This window comes from Schistocerca gregaria, chromosome 9 (genome assembly GCF_023897955.1).
Source record: "Schistocerca gregaria isolate iqSchGreg1 chromosome 9, iqSchGreg1.2, whole genome shotgun sequence".
Taxonomy (NCBI): domain Eukaryota; kingdom Metazoa; phylum Arthropoda; class Insecta; order Orthoptera; family Acrididae; genus Schistocerca; species Schistocerca gregaria.
The window spans coordinates 234,574,276-234,595,153 of NC_064928.1; the positions used below are offsets into that span (position 1 = coordinate 234,574,276).

General features: G+C 44.2%; 1 protein-coding gene across 1 annotated transcript in view; it reads left to right on the forward strand.

The window, feature by feature from the left end:
• The first annotated feature begins 2,318 nt into the window (after positions 1-2,318).
• Positions 2,319-20,878, forward strand: part of LOC126291529 (uncharacterized) — a 35,699-nt gene continuing 17,139 nt past the window's right edge. The window contains exon 1 of the mRNA XM_049985031.1: positions 2,319-2,397. Coding sequence (XP_049840988.1) covers positions 2,362-2,397 — 36 coding nt within the window. The 5' untranslated portion in view covers positions 2,319-2,361. The remainder of the gene's footprint in view (positions 2,398-20,878) is intronic.

Consider the following 20,878-nt stretch of genomic DNA (forward strand, 5'->3'; position numbering starts at 1 on the left):
TGCTTGAGTGACGTCGTTATTTACCCTGGAAGTGGCGCGGAGATGTCAACTTGCACGTTTTAACGGAGGACGGTTTCAATTTACGACAGTGACTAGCTATTATAGAATACTGGCATGGAAGGAAGACAGTTACAGCAAAGTATTTCAGATCCCCCAGATGGTAACAACCGAGTAACCAATTGATAACAATTAAAACTAGCGTACCTAATATCCGATGGAAATATAGGTAACATGAAAGGACCATTACAACACAAAATATCGTACACCCATGAAGATACTGAAAACAAAACCAAAACCACACAGAATCAAAATTTAAAGAACTTAGTTATTTATAAGAGTCGAGGGACATGAAAGGGGAACAGTGGTTGAGAAGGGAGTGAGACAGGGTTGTAGCCTCTCCCCGATGTTATCCAATCTGTATACTGAGCAAGCAGTAAAGGAAACAAAAGAAAAGTTCGGAGTAGGTATTAAAACGCATGGAGAAGTAATAAAAGCAGTGAGAATCGCCGATGACATTGTAATTCTGTCAGAAACAGTAAAGGACTTGGAAGAGCAGTTGAACAGAATGGACAGTGTCTTGAAAGGAGGATATAAGACGAACATCAACAAAAGCAAAACGAGGATAATGGAATGTAGTCGAATTAAGTCGGGCGATGCTGAGGGAATTAGATTAGGAAATGAGACACTTACAGTAGTGAAGGATTTTTGCTATTTGTGGAGCAAAATAACTGGTGATGGTCGAAGTAGAGAGGATATAAAATGTAGACTGGAAATGACAAGAAAACGTTTCTGAAGAAGAGAAATTTGTTAACATCGAGTATGGATTTATGTGACAGGAAGTTCGTTTCTGAAAGTATTCTAATGGCGTATTGGCATGTATGGAAGTGAAACATGGATGATAAATAGTTTGGACAAGAAGAGAATAGAAGCTTTCGAAATGTGGTGCGACAGAAGAATGCTGAAGATTAGATTGGTAGATCACATAACTAATGAGGAGGTATTGAATAAAATTGCGGAAAAGAGGAGTTTGTGGCACAACTTGACAAGAAGAAGGGACCGGTTGGTAGGACATGTTCTGAGGCATCAAGGGACCACCAATTTAATACTGGAGGGCAGCGTGGAGGGTAAAAATCGTAGAGGGAGACCAAGAGATGAATACACTAAGCAGATGCAGAAGGATGTAGGTTGCAGTAAGTACTGGGAGATGAAGAAGCTTGCACAGGACAGAGTAGCATGGAGAGCTGCATCAAACCAGCCTCAGAACTGAAGACCACAGCAACAACAGCAACAATACTTGTTTGTTGAGTATCCCATTGTTGAGCATTCCATAAAATAGGCGTACAAAATGTCAGATCTGCGGAAACATAGGTTACTTCATGGACCCACAAGGTAGTCATAACTGTAAAACGAAACCCATAAGCAGTCAAAATTTAAAGGATGCTGTGAATATAGTTCTTTACAGTCACGAACATCCATATAATCAACGTGAAATTACAATCAGAGTTTGGGGAAATAAAAAGAAGGGAAATAGAGTTCTTTGACAAACCTAGAGCACGATCATCTCATTACATGAAAGTAAGCACTGTGACAGTAATTTTCATAAAACAATATGGGTCTAATAAGGTAGCCATGAATAAAGAGCTTGTATTTGATCTAAGTTGAAAAGATTCTACTTAACATTTTTATCGATACAGCTTTTCTCATTACAGACTTTAACGAAAATTAATAGCTATCATCTTCGACAGCCTGTTGAGAGTTTCTTTGGATGATCCTCGTTTAAAATCTTTCTTCTCACAAAATACGCAGTGACAGGTATTTATATTTGTATAGCTCAAAGTCTGTTAGCCGGCCGTGGTGGACGAGCGGTTCTAGGCGCCTCAATCGAGATCCGCGCGACCACTACGGTCGCAGGTTCGAATCCTGCCTCGGGCATGGATGTGTGAGATGTCCTTAGGTTAGTTAGGTTTAAGTAGTTCTAAGTTCTAGGGGACTGATGACGTCAGATGTTAAGTCACATAGTGCTCATAGCCATTTGAACCAAAGCCTGTTAGTTACTTTATAAATACTGTAGGACATTACACAAGTGTCGTGTGTTCTTCATTCATAATGTCCTTACTTCGCATTATGGCGACCGACCGGATTGTAGTTGCTCCCAGAATTCACATACAGCAGCTGCTCAGACGCAAAGACATGTAACGCAAACAGCACAGCAAAAAACTCCAGAGATACGCGACGGTACCTATTGTCTTATCAGGGGTTAGCTGATAACGTTTGTCATTTCCCTCGTACGTAGGCGATCGCCGGTAGACATCAGCTGTGAACGTTTCGCATCAGTAGTAGACGAGAACGGCCGCATCCAGAATGGCGAGCGCTGAATCAGCTCCAGTCGCGCAGTCGGTAAGTTTTGTCACTGTGATCGTGTGTGAGGCTACAAGCCGACTAAATTACTTCAGTGAGTGCCCTGAGGACCGCAACAACCTTCCTGCAGACGAACGTTTCGGCTCCCTTTTAGATACCAACGTTTTCCTTCTTGACAAAGTGCCTGTTGGTTTCTGTGTTGGGTTCCTCGCCCGCCGCTCGTCACCCTCCATTGCTGGTGGCGGACCGGACAGTCAGATGGTTCAAATGGCTCTGAGCACTATGGGACATAACATCTGAGGTCATCAGTCCCCTAGACTTAGAACTTCTTAAACCTAACTAACCTAAGGACATCACACACATCCATGCCAGAGGCAGGATATGAACCTGCGATCATAGCAGTGGAGCGGTTCCGGACTGAAGCGCCTACAGCCGCTCGGCCACAACGGCCGGCGTGGACCGGACAGTGCACTATCAGCAATGGTAGGTGAAACGTTGACAATGCCAGCCACTCGTGCTGGTAAAGCGTAAGAAAAAATCATCAGGCGAACTTTGGTCCAAGAACCCGAGATATAGGGCAAAAGGCATTTTGTCCAGTGGCCACGAAAGCCTTAACAATTTTCTCTTCTTCTCCGAATACAATGCACTGTTTTAGACAAAACACACGTCTTTTTAATTTTTTTATCTATTCCGTAGCTCGTCAGCTCTTTTTCTAACATTCTGCGTGGTGTCTGTTTGTTCTCAGTCGTGTCTCCCAACCACTTTCCCGCAACGACGCTCTGAGCGTGTTTTTTAGGGAATTGACTAGTTTGAACCTGGGACCTGTTGCTGGTGAGGAGACGCCAGACCACACATGACATGTAGAGTTCAGAAGAGTTCAGAGAGACTAGCGATGATATAATCAAATACTTAATGATTTCAGCGTCAGCTCCCCTGCACTCCCTGTAAAAGAATCTTAATACTAACTAAATTTAGTGGAAGGGGTTCAAGGCTTTCCTATTTTTAGTTAGCTGGTAACATAACGTCGAGAAAGCAATTAAGTTTACCATTGGAAATTTTATTCTACTCACAAAACATTGTTTATAAATTGCACTATTGATAAAAGGAAATATTTTAATACAGGATGATAAAAACCAACTGCGTTCAACAAAAATGTGAACGAATATTCCCTGATTGGGTTTCCAAGTTCTACAATGGATCGAAGGATGACCTATGCCATATCAAATCTATAATCTAGATTTAAGATACGTTTCATGAAAGAGAAAACTATCAAAATGGTCTACAGTGACCCTCAATTATCTTTAATTACTTATCTAACTTGTCGTAAATTACAGTGGCTGATATGGCTTCTCAGTAATTATAATACAGAAAAATCATCGCGTTTCAGATTTTTACTTCAAGTAGCAAATGTGATCACCATGAGATTTAATTGACGATCGACACTAGTATTAAGTAAGAAGGGGATGTAACAGATGAGACTTCTGCAGTTCTGAGTGAAGCCTTATGCTCTCAAAAATGTGGTACCGCGTGCATTCATTATCTTGTCGATGTTTAGGCAGCGTCAGGGGGCGGCAGGCGGCACAGCTCCGCTCACCTCACTGTCTCGGAAGCTACTCTCTCCTTACTACAATTTGCCGAAGTTGGTTTAAAAATAATGTATCTGGCTGTGTTTCCAAGTGACCAATGAGGGTCTCAATGTTAACCTTAAGCTCCGCCTACAAAAATTCTGTCTATCCAATGAGAAACGTTATACTTTTCGTGGTGGGGCAATGTTTTTAATGTTTGAAACGTAACAGAGACGCGAAAAAGTCTTGCAGCTGGTGTGGCCCTTTTAGTGATATCGTAAGATCTATACTGTTCTTCTGGAGGGCTCTACCTTTTAACATGGGCTGGGGGTGATCTTGGCAGTCGGCTGGCGACGTGGGTGTCCGTCCCTTATCGTAGGGCCTTCTAGCTTAACACGGTTCTGCTCTCAGCTTCTGTTCTCGTTTCTTCCCTTGGAACTGCGTCTGTTTCATGGTTGGAAGGTATGACGTGCATTTAGGCGTTCTTGTGTTAGTCTGTGGTATTCCATTTGCTCACTCGTTGATCGTATTACTTTGGTTAATTTAACGTCAGAATTTATTTGGAGCTATGTGACATACTGCCGGATTTGCTTACCATGTCAGGGTTTTCATGGAAGGTGTTGGTTTTGTCTAAAATCTTACAGCTTTATTCTCACAGAGGTATGTCAACCAGTGATATAGCCCAATCGGAAGTAGGTTCGGAATGGGACTGTTTATGCGGTGAAACGACATGCTGTTGTTGTAATCTTCAATCTTAAGACTATTTAGAAACAGTTCTTCAAAGGAATCTTCTGTTTAGCTTAATTTTGGGCCTGCAAGCTGTGGTCAAACGTTAGTCTCCTCTACAATCATTCTCTCCTCAGTCTGATACAGTGCATCATTAGTTATCAGATTCACCAACACAATCACCATCTGTAGCTCATTTTAAAGTTCCTATGGTCACCATATGTGTAATGTTTATAGAAAAGAAACTGATATAGGCATGCGTATTCAAATACAGAGATATATAAACAGGCAGAAGACAGCGCGCTGTGGCCGAGCGGTTCTAGGCGGTCGCATGTTTCTTCCGCTTCTGCTCCATCTATCATGGTGATGTTTCCCTCATACTGTCCCACCTAACAGTGTAAACTACAGGAAGAGATCAAACCAGAATACACAATGTGCCTGTGGCATCACAAACAGAAACATGAACTCAAAATCAATGCATCGATGCTAAATATAAACTTTTATGCCTGTCCTGCAATGTCTACCACACACATGGCCATGTAAAAGGGTTTAAGAAACAACAATAAGAGAAAAACGAAAAATAAAAAACATAAAAACGAAAACCTATAAAAAACTGTAATCTTAACCAACACTAGGAATATAATAGGTTAATAGAATAAAATGTCTTTTTTTAATGTATCGTTGTTAATATATTTAAATAAATATATGTGGCTACCAAAAAAAAAGTTCGAGTCTCGGTCTGGGACAGAGTTTTAATCTGCCAGAAAGTTTCATATCAGCGCACACTCCGCTGCAGAGTAAAAATCTCATTCCAATTGACTTAGTTTTTTTTTCCTCTGTCTCGTTTTCACTTAACTCTCTCTTATATAAGCACGCCTGTCTTCAGGCGTATGGTAGGTATGAAACCTGGAGTATATAGTGAGGTGACTCCAGAGCCCGTAGATTACACAAATGAAGTAAAGAGTTACAAGAGTTTAGACTGAGGTGCCGCGCGGGATTAGCCGAGCGGTCTCGGGGCGCTGCAGTCAGGGACTGAGCGGCTGGTCGCTGAGTAAGTTCGACTCCTCCCTCGGGCATGGGTGTGTGTGTTTGTCCTTAGGATAATTTAGGTTAAGTAGTGTGTAAGCTTAAGGACTGATGACCTTAGCAGTTAAGTCCCATAAGATTTCGCACACAAACGAACATTTTATACTCAGGTGTCAAAAGTCATTGGCAACCTCCTAACGTTGTGTCGGATCTCCTTTCTGCCCGGTGTAGTGCTGCAGCTCGACGTGCCATGGGCTCAGAAATACTGAGACGTGCTGCATCTGTGGCCGTCCATAATTGCGAAAGTGCCGCTGCGAGATTTTGTGCACGAAATTATGTCCCATAAATATCCAATGGAATTCGTGTCTGGCGATCTCGGTGGCCATCTCGTTCTCTCAAATCGTTCAGAATGTTCTTCGAACCAATCGCGAACAATTGTGCCATGACGAACAGTCATCCATAAAAATGCCACCGAACATAACGAAGACCCAGTCCATTCCATGTAAACACAACCCCCTCCACTACATAACCACTACCAGCTTGCACAGTGCCTTGTTGACAACGTGGCTGCATGACTTTGTGAGGTCTGCGCCATACTCGAACCTTACCATCAGCTCTTAGCTTCTGAAATCGGGACTCCTCTGACCACGCCACGGGTTTCCAGTCGTGTAGGCTCCGACCGATATGGTCACGAGACCAGGATAGGCTCCGTAGGCGATGTCATACTGTTACCAAGGACACTCACGTCGGTCGTCTGCTGCCGTAGCCCATTAATGCCAAATTCCGCTGCACTGCCCTAACGGAGAGGTTCGCCGTAAGTCCTACACAGAGTTCTGCGGTTCTTTCACTCATTGTTGCTTCTTTGTTACCACTGACAACTCTACGCAGACGCCACTGCTCTCTGTCGTTAAGTGAAGCTGGCCGGCGACTGTTTCGTCTGTGGGGAGAGGTAATGCCTCAGCACACTCTCGAGACGGTGGATCTCAGAATATTGAATTCCCTAACGATTGAAACATCCTGGCAGGTTAAAACTGTGTGCTGGACCGAGACTCGAACTCGGGACCTTTGCCTTACGCGGGCAAGTGCTCGACCAATTGAGCTACCCAAGCACGACTCACGCCCCGTCGTCACAGCGCAGGATGCCTTGCGTTTGGTCTGCTTCACAAACATCTCAGTGCACATCTCGCATAACATATCAACTGCTTGTCAACATCCTGGGAACCCATCTGGCACAAACCTTTTTTAACACCAACACTTTCAGTATTCTGCAAGCACTTCCTTCCACTATCTCAAACGCAGCGTGACAATTCGTTCACTGTGATGCGTCTGTCGGCAGTCACCAATTCGTTAACTCTCTGCACATCGTCTGGAGTGTGTGCAGTACGAGGCCTGCAGCTGCGAGGACAATCTTCAATATCGTCGTGCCCGCTTTCATCACGTGACCTGCTTGCCCACCAACTAACTGCATTGCGATCGACAGCAACATCTCCATACACCTTTTTCAACCTCTTGTGGATGTTTCCCATTGTCTCGTTTTTACAGTACAGGAATTCTATGACAGCACGTTGATTCTGACGATCGTCAAGTGTAGCAGCCATCTCGAAGAAATGCTGTGACGGCGCCACTCACGGGAACAAGTTGAACTAAGTTTGAAAACAAGCGGGAAGGATGTATCTACACACTGTAAAACTTTCACACATGCAGAATGAAAACTGTATTTTTACAAAAATAGTTTGCATTTCTTTTTCAGTGTCCCACGTATATCTGTAACATTGAGCTGTTTGACCATACCACCGCTTCGTAGGCTCAGTTAATTCCCCAGGATACCTTGCGCTTGGTCTGCTTCACAAACATCTCAGTGCACATCTCGCATAACATATCAAATGCTTGTCACCTGCTCGTAACCTGAACAGAAGACGTCATTATCCTAGCTGTGCCTATACATAAAACAATGGTTTGCTGTGTTTAGGAAAATGCCAAAGCACTTCCATTTCTCAGCCTAATAACTTTTCGCTAAAAGATTAACGCAGAGGGCCACTTTGTCTCTGTCACACAGTAAATTACATGCTTGGATCTTTCCCCAATTATGCTCTTTCCGTATGTCAATCAGCCACACCTGTTTCTTCCCCCCATCCCTTCCCTACTTGTATTCTGTGACCTTCGTCTGTCTCTCCTCTCACAAATCTTTTCTCGCGTCAATTGTTGCCATCGGTTTCTGTCATTGTTTCCAGCCCAAAATAAGTTACATCCGCTACGAGCATATTCAAATTCTGCCTCATTCCCCAGTAATATATAATGCAATTTACAATACTTAAAGCCTACGCCAATTACTGGCGATTTATGAGCTATATAAGGGACTATAAACAAGCATCTTCATAGATTTATAGCCATGTCACTTGACAATCAGCAACACCAAGAGATGAAATTGAAAATCGTGAATCATTCGCAAGGTCGCTGATAATACACTGAAGGGCCAAAGAAACTGGTACACCTGCCTAATATCGTGTAGGGCCCCCGCGAGCATGCAGAAGTACGGCTTGGACTCGACTGATGTCTGAAGTAGTGCTGGAGGGAACTGAAATCATGAATCCTGCAGGGCTGTCTATAATTCAGTGAGTACGAGTGAGTGGAGATCGCTTCTCAACAGCACGTTGCAAGGCGTCCCAGATATGCTCAATAATGTTCGTCATGTGGTTAAACTCTGTAGCAATTCTGGGCGTGTGGGGTGTCGCATTGTCCTGCTGGAATTGCTCAAGTCCGTCGGAACGCACATTCGTCATGAATGGATGCAGGCGATCAGACAGGATGCTTGCGTACGTGTCACCTGTCAGAGTCGTATCTAGACGCAGCAGGGGTCTCATATCATTCCAACTGCACATCCCTCACACCATTACATAGCGTGCACCAGCTTGAACAGTCCCCTGCTGACATTCAGGGTCCATGGATTCATAAGGTTGTCTCCATAACTGTATACGTCCATCTCCTTGACACAATTTTAAAAGAGACTCCACAGAGCTGGCAATATGTTTCCAGTCATCAACAGTCCAATGTCGGTGTTGACGGGCCCAGCGAAACGCAACTGCTTCAGACACTTCTTGTCTTATATAGGCGTTGCTGACCGGAGAGCCGTGTTCTACTTGTTTGTCTATGTCTGCATTCGAATACGCATGCATTTATGATTTTTTTTATCGTTTCAGTGTATAATAATTGTATATTGACACAACAGGTACTTTCCTGTTTACACGAGATCTGAACTTGCGAAGGCATAAAGAATTCTTTTACAAGGGGATTTGTTAGCTTTATTTACGAAAAGTTTCATTGTATTTAAAATGTCTTCATCTATCGTTTTTGGGGAGAATAATTGTTTTCTCGATTTTTTCTCATCTCGTGCAAGCACACTCCCGTATTCCCGTTTCTTCTTTAGTGTTGAACAGCCCATTATAACATTCATTATGTAGGAGGCTTATACCTTTAACGCTAGTTAATTCAGATCACACACGTCCGATTAACACGACTTGTTGTCTCGTGTGTCAATTGTTGCTTTAATTCATAGTAACTGGTATTATGGTCGATTCCCAACAGCCAGCGACGTGATGCCTTAAATAGTTACGTCTTAGATGTATCATGTCATTCATACCCAAAGGAATACGAAAGCGTGTAGGTTAAACTGCACGCAACATACACAGTAGACATTAAATCTCAATTAGTCTCTAAATTACTTACGTTTTAAAATTTACGTAATATTGAACAAAAATTTATTTTTTGTACTTTGGAATGGATATTTACTGGGGAGGCTTCACATTCAGTAAAATGAACTTAAATTACACTTCATTTTAACAATTTTAGAATTCCGCCGCTACTCCGCAAAGGTATAACTTATTCGTACTCTATCATTCTTGTTCTACTAATCAGGAACTAGTGAAAACTCTGGTGAATTTCTACTGCAGCTGCTAGGATTTTCTACTATTTGCTTTATAGTTAATCCTAAGTGTTGTAGCAATTACATATTAAATGTAAGTCTTCTTCCAACATGTGTATCGTTATCAACACAATATAAATGATATGGAACGTATGATACTTCTAATTTTGCTAGGATAAATCAATAAATTGTCTTCAGATGCCGTAAATAAAAAACTAATTAATTGTGTATATAAATACATCCATAATTTTGCAGCATTTTCCCTTCGATATTTACGTTACACATTAGTTGAGTCACGCATTGCTTAACAAAGATAGCGAAGCACTCAGAAGACATAGACGAATGCTAACGCAACTATGCACAAAAATTAACTATTAACTAGTGTTAATTTTTAACCATTCACTGTCATATGTTACGTAATCAATCGTACACTTTGTGGTATGAATTACTTAAGAGGTATGCTGTAAGGGAATTTTTAAATTTCTGAATTTTAGTTGTCTTTTTAATCTCCTTAGAAAATTTATTTCATAGTAATTTTATTCCGCTCTAAAAATTCTTTTTCGTCTTTCGTGTTTGTTTACTGATGGTGCATCTAAGTTTAGTCTGGCTCTTGTCATGATTTTAAATGCTGCTGTTTGTGAGATAGCTGCTGATGTTTGCCCTGATCGGTGTAACAGACTGCTCAGTTGGAATTCCGAGTTATTTAAACAGATATTTGCGGGGAATTTTTAAACTTCCACAGCAATGGCAAGCGGCTAATTAGGATCCAGGGAGTCAATAATGAATGACTGTAAAGATAGAATACCTCTAAATTAAAAATGAAAAGTAATAGACAATCATGCATACAGTTTGTGATATGAAATTAAAAAGACTGTTCCTTTGTTAATGCTGCCGGTATCATGTTCTCGATAAATATCCTGACGTCATGGACGGGGAATAACCGCTTCATTATTATCTCTGCAGCTGCAGATAATCCTGCGATAGCATCGAGAACTGCGTGAGAATGTCAGAACAATTGAGCACCTGGAGACTCAGACCTGGCTTTTTAAGACTTTGACTTTTTAAGATAAAGAGAGCGGCTACGATTGTCATACTGAGACAATTCTGCAGCGGAAGAAACAGAGGTCCAGCGGCGTTCGATGTAATGGGCAGACTATATAGTATTCTCCAGTAATTGTTTACCCAGTGGGGAGACAATCTACGAACGGAATCCCCTTTGCATCCCAGAACACTGATGCCGTGACCCTTTACGCTGAAGGAATTGTCTTTGCTTTCTTTGGTGCCAGAGAATCAGCATTTTTCTACTGCTCTGACTGTTGTTTTGTGTCTGGGACACAGTAGTGCATCCAAGTTTCATCTGTGGTCACAAACTGGAGCAAAAAAATCTTGTTGGTTTCTCCTAAACCTGGCCAAACATTGTTCCGATACGTCCATTCTCGTGCGTTTTTGATCCAACGTCAAGAGCGGCGACACTTATCTTGCAGATAATTTTTTTCATTTCTAATTCTTCAGTTAAAATGTGATACACCCTTTCAGATGACATCTGGCAAGCGTGGAAAATTTCACACATTTTCAATCAGCGAGCCTCCATGACCATTTTGTGCACTTTCGCAACGATCTCTGGAGTAGTGACACATCTTGGTCGACCACTGCGCGGATCGTCATCTAAGCTCTCCAGACCAAATTTAAATTCATTTGTCCATTTGGCAACAGTTGGAGGAGCAGAGTACCCCAGTGTATTCTGGAAATCGGCATGAATGTTCTTTGCCTTCATACCTTCCTTTACGACGTACTTAATCACTGCTCGAATCTCGATGTTTTCCATCTTCGCAAATCACTATGTGGGAACAACAAGAGAGCCACGTCACTGCCTGAGCTCTCCTCCAAGAGCACTGACGTGGCACGTGTTTACAGGCAACAGTCCAATGAACATCACGTGAAAAACTCGTCGCACTGGCCCTGACCTCTCACGGTGATTCTCAGAACTTTTCGAACCACCCGCATATTAACATGTTAAGGGAACTTAAGGAACATATGAGGAATGCTCAGAGAGTAAGACTGCTAAATTTTTATATTTTATTAGAAAAAGTGTACCTGTTGAAACATTTGACCATTTTTGCACATAATCAATATTCTGTTTAGTGTCTGTGGTGAGCTGTGGCACATACTTCTTCAGGCTCTCGTCGAAAACATCTCCCACCAGCTCCTTCCCCCACTTCAGAACCGCTTTCTGCATCTGCTTGTCACTTGAAAATGTAATCCCACTCACGTGTGACTTCAGGAATGTGAAAAAATAATAATATGAAGGCGCCAGATCAGGGGAATATGGAGGGTGGATTGGAACACCCGAACCAAGTGAGTCCAAGAGCTCCTTGATGACAAAGGCTGAGGGAGGACGTTTGTTGTCGCGCAACAAACGCACCCCTCTCGTCAGTGTCCCCTTCCTTTTGTTTTGAATGCCTCATTTGACCTTTATGGGTCTCTCAATATCATATCCATTGATGATCTCCCCCCGTGGCGGAAATACCATCAAAATGATGCGTTTTCGGTCACAAAACATTGAGGCTATGATTTTTTGTCCGAAATTGTGATTTTCTATTTTTTAGCAGATGGGTTATCGGTGTGACGTCACTGCGACGACTGGTTTTGTCTCAGGCGCGTGATGAGCCACCCACGTTTCATCTACAGTCACAGTAGAGTTCAAAAAATCCTCACCTTCCAATTAAAGTCGCATAAGAAAATCGCTAGCGCTGTTGATTGGATTTTTCTTTGCTGCTCTGTCTGGGATTCACTTCGCGCACAGTTTCCGGTATCCCAGCGTTTCTGTGGGTGTCTCGCAAAGAGAGTTCTTAAGAGCTGAGGAAAGGTGGCAGAAATTTCATCCACTGTCAATCGGCGGTCTTCACAAACAGTTTCCTCTATGTTTTCACCCACAAATCAGCAGTCAAAATCTTCTACGTCTCTGTTCGTCATGAACAAACTCCCCATACCGCTTAAACCCCCTCGTTCTCGTAGTCAGCACCTTCGCTGTAAACTGTTTTGATTCGTGAGAGAAATTTAGTACGTGTTACCCCTGCCACGAGTAGGAATCGGATCACAGCACTTGGCTCACACGTGGCGGGATTTCTTAGCTACCTCATTCACGCTACTGGACACTACATCGCGACTGCATGTACTAATCTCTTCCTGCCCGCCCAGTTAGCCGTGTGGTCTTAGCACAGCTTTCCGGCTTGGGAAGGAGCGCCTGGTCCCCGGCACGAATCCGCCTGGAAGACTTGAGTCGAGGTCCGGTTAGCCGGCTAGTCTATCGATGGTTTTTAGGCGGTTTTCCATCTGCCTCGGCGAATGCTGGCTGCTTCCCCTTATTCCGCCTCAGCTACACATTGTCGACGATTGCTGCGCAATCAAGTTCTCCACGTACGTGTAAACCACCATTTCTCTACCACACAAACATAGGGGTTACACTCGTCTGGTGTTAGACGTTCCCTGGGGGGGGTGGGGGGGTGGGAGGAGATTCCACCAGGGTCTGAACTGCATAATAACCCTGAAAGAGTGGTTCGGTGTGGGGCGGCGGAGGGCTGAAGTGGACTGTGGTAGTCGTCGTGGGGCTGTGGACCACTGCGGCTATGGCGGAGTGGAGCCTCTGCGTCGTTTCTAGGCCCCCAGTTAACATACAATACAATAAAATACAATACCCTTTCCCTGCGCTGGTCTGTCTCTTCAGGTGATCTCTCTCTACAACTCAGTCTTCCGAACGATCAAAAAACAAAAGACTGCAGAGCGTTAAAGTCGCAACACATTTACTTCCTGAATATTCCCCGTAGAAATATACATCACAGTGGATTGGAGTCAACAGGAGATGCAGAGAAGCTAAGGCGAAATTACTGTACAAGGGAGCGGGAGGCAAGGGGGGGGGGGGGGCTGTCTGCTGACGTCACGGAAGGAATGGATTCTAATTAAAAACGTATAAGGGTCCAATATGTTAAAGCTTAGCGGAGCATTGTAAGACTTACGAATAAACGAGATAGAATTCCTAAGTCACTGGCAGAAGTGTCGGCCATTAGAATTCACGTTCACATGTTCCTTTATTGGTCTCAGCAACGTTAAAGGCACCAGAGAGATAGTTCTGACGTTGCGGTTAATAACGGAAGCAAAACTCAAGATAAATCAAAGAACGTTTATAGGATTTGTCGATCTAGGAAAATCGCTCGACAATGTAAAATGGTGCGAGATGTTTGAAATACCGAGAAAATTAGATTTATACCATCGGGAATGGTTCAGGAGCGGCACTAAAATTCATTGTCAAATCGTACCCTTGATAACATGGCTTTGATGTCCTGAGTGAAAGCAAGGCAGAATTAGCCCACCCGGTTAGCCGTGTGGTCTAACGCACGGCTTTCTGGATTGGGAAAGAACGCCTGGTCCCCGGGCACGAATCCGCCCAGCGCATTTGTGTCGAGGTCGGGTGAGCCGGCCAGTCTGTGGATGGGTTTTAGGCGGTTTTCCATCTGCCTCGGCGAATACGAGCTGGTTCCCCTTATTCCGTCTCAGCTACACTGTGTCGGCGATTGCTGCGCAAACAAGTTCTCCACGTAGGCGTGCACCACCATTACTCTACTACGCAAACGTAGGGGTTACACTCGTCTGGTGTGAGACGTTCCACAAGGGGAAAGGGGGGGGGGGGGGGTCCACCAGGGGCCGAACCGCACAATAACCCTGAAAGGGTGGTTCGGTGTTGGGTGGCCGAGGGCTGAAGTGGACTGCGGTAGTCGTCGTGGGGATGTGGACCAGGTTTTGGACCACTGCGGCTGTGGTAGAATGGAGCCTCTCCGGCGTTTCTAGCCCCCAGGTTAACATACAATACAATACAATACAAGGCAGAACTACAGGATGGGCTGAACGAGATGAACAGTCTAACGAGCACAGAATATGGACTGAGAGTAAAAAAAAAGTCAAAGAATTTATTAGAAGCGGAAGTAAAGTTAACGACTAATTAACATTAAAATCGGTTCTTTGGAAATGAAACAACATATGGCGGACAAAGCAAGAGGGATGTAAGAAGCAGATTAACACAGGCGATGAGGGAATTTCTGGCCAAAAGGAGTCTGCTGCGAGGTTGTGCTGAAAAGAAATGCTTCTGAATATTTGAAAGTTCTTAGAGTTTTTTGAATAAAACAAACTTTATTAACAGTCTACATCTTTATTTTCATGTCTACATATTTATTTCTCTCCAAGGTCACCCTGGCGACGAACACATTTCTCCCAACGAGAGACGTGCGTTGGTTCCGTCACAATAGAATATTCGACTTTGTTGACGAAGCTGCAACCGTAACTATGCTCGCACCATTCCACCATCATCAAAGAGTCCTCCATGGTGTTCTTTAAGTTTTGTAAACAGATCAAAAGTCGGGCGGGGCCAAGACGAGACTGTACGGAGAATGATCGATGATAGAGATGAAGACGCCGGATTGTCGCATCTGTCGCAACACACTTTTGTGGTCCTGCATTGTCATGCTGAAGGAGAGGATGCTAAATGTGTGGACGAACGTTTTCTGCGGGTAGAAACTCGCTTGCAACAGGTTGTTTCTCACTCGCCGACATTGTTACGTTACTCACCGTCATTCTACACTACTGGCCATGAGAATTGCTACACCAAGAAGAAATTCAGATGATAAACGGGTATTCATTGGACAAATATATTATACTAGAACTGACATGTGATTACATTTTCACACAATTTGGGTGCATAGATCCTGAGAAATCAGTACCCAGAACAACCACCTCTGGCCGTATTAACGGCCTTGATACGCCTGGGCATAGAGTCAAACACAGCTTGGATGGCATGTACAGGTACAGCTGCCCATGCACCTTCAACACGACACCACAGTTCATCAAGAGTAGTGACTGGCGTATTGTGACAAGCCAGTTGCTCGGCCACCATTGACCAGACGTTTTCAATTGGTAAGAGATCTGGAGAATGTGGTGGAAAGGGCAGCAGTCGAACATTTTCTGTATCCAGAAAGGCCCGTACAGGACCTGCAACATGTGTCGTGCATTATCCTACTGAAATTTAGGGTTTCACAAGGATCAAATGAAGGGTAGAGCCACGGGTGCTAGCACGTAACGTCCACTGTTCAAAGTGCCGTCAATGAGAACAAGAGGTGACCCAGACGTGTAACCAATGGCATCCCATACCATTACGTCAGGTGTACACCAGTATGGCGATGACGAATACACGCTTCCAATGTGCGACGCCAAACACGGATGCGACCATCATGATGCTGTAAACAGAACCTGACGTTTTGCCATTCGTGCCCCCAGGTACGTCGTTGAGTACACCATCGCAGGTGCTCCTGTCTGTGACGCAGAGTCAAGGGTAACCGCAGCCATGGCCTCCGAGCTGATAGTCCACGCTGCTCGAACTGTTCGTGCAAATAGTTGTTGTCTTGCAAACGTCCCCATCTGCTGACTCAGGGATCGAGACGTGGCTACACGATCCGTTATAGCCATGAGGATAAGATGCCTGTCATCTCGATTGCTAGTGATACCAAGGCGTTGGGATCCAGCACGGCGTTCCGTATTACCCTCCTGAACCCAGCGATTCAATATTCTGCTAACAGTCGTTGGATCTCGACCAACGCGAGCAGCAATGTCGCGATACGATGAACCACAGTCGCGATAGGCTACAATCCGACCTTTATCAAAGTCGGAAACGTGATGGTACGCATTTCTCCTTCTTACACGAGGCATCACAACAACGTTTCACCAGGCAACTCCGGTCAACTGCTGTTTGTGTATGAAATATCGGTTGGAAACTTTGCTCATGTCAGCACGTTGTAGGTGTCGCCACCGGCGGCATCCTTGTGTGAAAAGGTAATCAGTTGCATATCAGAGCATCATTTTCCTGTCGGTTAAATTTCGCATCTGCAACACGTCATCTTCGTGGTGTAGCAATTTTAATGGCCAGTAGTGTATATAATGTTGCGGGAAGGCGAACCAAAAACTGCGATTTCTTGATAGAACAGAAGATGCAGCAATTGCAGTAAAGATACTGCCTTCCCTAGGCTTGTCCATTCTCTGCTAGAGTAATGTTGTTCTGCATGCGGTCCTTACCAGCTATGATGGACGAAAAACGGTGAGAGAGTGTCACAGATAAGATACGCAAAGTGAGATGGCAAACATCTACAGGAAAGTGTTTTTGCATGCGGCGAGATTTTTCCGCGAAATTTCAGTCACCAACATTCTCCGAATGTGGAATTATTTGGTTGACGCACACCTACGTAGGTATAAATAATTACTGTAACAAAATAAGAGATATCAGATCTCGCACGGGCAGATTTAAGTGTTCGATTTTCCCGCGCGCTGTTCGCGAGCAGAACGGTAGAGAGGTGGTGTGTGACTGGTTCGATGAACCCAGTGCCAGGCACTAAAAATGTGAAACATTAGCGGTTAGTTTTATCCCATTTTTATTCGTTGTTAAGATCACGTGCAACCGATGAAAGACGTTGCCTTAGATTTACTGAGAAAAAGACAATCGATCTGCCATATTTTTAATAGCTCAAAAGAATCAGTGCGCAACTGCAAGTCAGTAAAATCATTAAATGTGTAAGTTTTGTGAAAATAGGAGGGTGGGCCAAACAGAAACCTTAAATTTGTAATAACAAATCGAAATTTCGGGCTGTTATCCTGTAAGTTGGTAAGCATGTTACAAACAGCGTACAGAATGGCTTGTAGGTGGCAGCACAGTGCAGACGCACACATACAGTCGCAGTATCAGTATAAAGATGGTCGCCCCGCTTGCGCCTTGCACCAGGGAAGAACTGCTTTCTGTTATTCGGTTTTTGCATAGTGAAGGTGCGAAACCTATTGAAATTCGTCGACGAATGAAGGTTCAGTACGGTGAGGCTTGTTTGTCACAGCAGCAAGTCTACGAATGGAGTAGGAAGTTCGCAAATGGTGTGACTTCAGTGGAAGATGTTCCTCGTCCAGGTCAGGCACAACGAGCTGTGACTCCACAGAACATTGCAGCAGCTGAAGCCATAGTGAAGGAAAACCGCCGAGTGACACTTAATGGCATTGTAGCATATTTACAGATTAGTCATGGGTCAGCACACCACACTGTGCATGATGTGCTCCAGTTTCACAAAGTGTTTGCAAGATGGGTGCCACGGCAGGTGCCTCCTGAAATGAGACAACCACGAGTTGATGCTTGTGAAGAACTTCTTCATCGCTTTGAACGAGAAGGTGCGGGCATCCTTGCAAGAATCGTTACTACGGACGAAACCTGGATTCACTTCCACCAACTGGAAACGTAAAGAGCGAGCAAGGAATTGCGCCATTCCTCATCACCAAAACCAAAGAAGTTTCGAACAGAACCATCAGCAGGGATGGTTATGCTGACTCTCTTTTGGGACGAAAAAGGCGTCATTTTGGAGCATTACATGGTTGGAGGGACTACTGTCACCAGTGCATCATACACAGATCTCCTAAAAAATCATCTGTGGCCTACAATCAAATCAAAGCGACGTGAATCGGTACAACAGTTGCAACAATCACAGACCTGCATTTTGAATGTCTTCCTCATCCACTGTACTCAGCAGACCTTGCCCCAAGTGACCACTCAAAGACGCAATGGGAGGAAAGAAGTTCCGTTCTGATGAAGAGGTACGCCATGCGGTGCATGAGTGGTTGCGAGGACTACCAAAAGAATTTTTTTCTGAAGGAATTTATGCACTTTGTAAGCGCTGGAGGACTTGTATTGAGCGTGGGGGAGATTATGTTGAAAAGTGATACAGCTTTGAACCACCTCTTTACAATAAATAATATTTTAATAAAATATTTAAGGTTTTCATTTGACTCACCCTCGTACGTGCAGTATGTGTAATTCTGTTGGCTTTGCAACGACAGCTCGAGGCTATAAGGGTAGTTGCCATGCTGGCCTGGATCATTGTAGAAATTGTTTTGTGCCGCAAGTATAGAAACCTATAGAACTTCTGCAAGATTCTGGGACCACATGAAATTTCTTCGAGACTTGAATTGCGAAATTTCAGCACATGTTCGTGGACTTCCACAACCGATTTTCCGAACTTAGTGTATTCTTGGTCGAGGCCGTGTATCAGTCCATCACTGCACTGGTCCAATAAACATTTTAACTACTGAACAGTGCCCAGCCTCTTCATTTTTCCGAGCATAATTCTGCCTGCAATTTAGTTTACTCGTTGGAAGTTCAAATGATTCAAATGGCTCTGAGCACTATGGGACTCAACTGCTGTGGTCATCAGTCCCCTAGAACTTAGAACTACTTAAACCTAACTAACCTAAGGACATCACACACATCCATGCCCGAGGCAGGATTCGAACCTGCGACCGTAGCAGTCGCACGGTTCCTGACTGCGCGCCTAGAACCGCGAGACCACCGCGGCCGGCTGTTCGTTGGAAGTAACAGGTCAGTAACCGGAAGTGTGTGGGTGTTGCATAGGTACAGACGGAACTAACAGGCTATAAAAATCGGTCACGCACTTAGTTAAACCTCTTTACGCGAAGACAGTAGGTAAAGTACACTCTAGGACAAAAAATAGTTACGGACCACGAAGGAATTATCCGAATGGGACGGAAATCGGTAAGTATGATGTACATGTATAGGCAAACAGATGACTAAAATTTCATTGAAAAACTGGATGATTTACTCAGGAGAAAGAACTTCACAAACTGAGCAAGTCGATAACGCGTTGGTTCACTTACGGCCTTCATACAAACGGTTATTCGGTTTGGCTCTGATTGATAAAGGCGGTGGATGTCCTCCTGAGGGCTACTGTACCAAAATCTGTCCGATTGGCGAATTAGATCGTCAAAATCCGTCCACTCTTGGTAATTATAGAAAAGACTGTTGTGACTGATTAAGGCAATGAAGAAACACGCATTTCTTGAAATAAGACAGTCTCGGTTGCAAAATATGTTTTATTTACAGGAAATAACACGTTTCATCCTATTGGGGCATCATCAGATTGGCTTAAAAATTAATGTGGAAAAACCAACATTCATTTTCCACGTCAATTTTTACACCAGTCTGATGATCCCAAAAGGGTGAAACGCGTCATTTCCTGTAAATGAAAAAGATTTTGCAAGCGAGGCTGTCTTCTTTCAAGGAATTCATGTTGTTGTTGTTGTTGTGGTCTTCAGTCCAGAGACTGGTTTGATGCAGCTATCTATGCTACTCTATGCTGTGAAAGATTCTTCATCTCCCAGTAACTACTGCAACCTACATCCTTCTGAATCTGTTCAGCGTATTCATTTCTTGGTCTCCCTCTACGGTTTTTACCCTCCGCGCTGCCCTCCAATTCTAAATTGGTGATCCCTTGATGCCTCAGAATATGTCCTACCAACCGATCCCTTCCGAATTCATATACCAGACGCTCAGTATGGAATGTAGCGCGCCACGGTCGCGCGGTGGAACAGATTGCGACGGCGTCTGAGAGGACGTCTGTGTGATGGCTCTGTCCGCCGTGGTCGTCACAACTATACGTTTGCTCGATTTACTCTTGATTGACCCAATCGCTGGTCCCCAAACCTTGCTAAGATTATAGCCACAGTCACGGTTTATGAGGTCGCAGACAGCTGCCACCACCCTTCACAGAGGAATGGGGTACTTAAAACTCTAGTACATAGCGCGCGCACCATCTCTGACGCAGAGAGTCTACCCCAGGAATTGGAACATCTGAGAACTGTGTTTCGAAAAAATGGGTATTCAGAGTGGCAGATTCAACGTGCTCTCCGCCCAACCACTGCAGCACAACCTGTTGAGATGGATGAAGTCACGAGGGAGGAGGTAGGCACTGCATTTATTGCATACACAGGCGCACTCGGGGAAAATCGCCCGCATTCTGAAGAAACACCGGGTCGGAACTGTGTTTTGTCCTCCGAATAAAACTCGTGCACTGTAGGGGAGCGCCAAAGATGACCTCGGTTTGAGGAAGTCAGGCTTGTACCAGATTCGGTGTCAATGTGGCAAGTCGTATATTGGTCAGACGATGCGTACCGTCGAGGATTGATGCCATGAACACCAGAGGCACACTCGACTGATGTATCCGAGCAAGTCGGCGGTCGCTGAACATTGTTTGTCGGAAAATCACGCTATGGAGTATGACCGCACGAGAATTCTGGTACAGACTTCGAGATACTGGGACAGCGTTGTTAGAGAGGCCATCGAAATTCGCACCAATGACGACCTCATAAGCCGTGACTGTGGCTATAATCTTAGCAAGGCTTGGGAACCAGCGATTGGGTT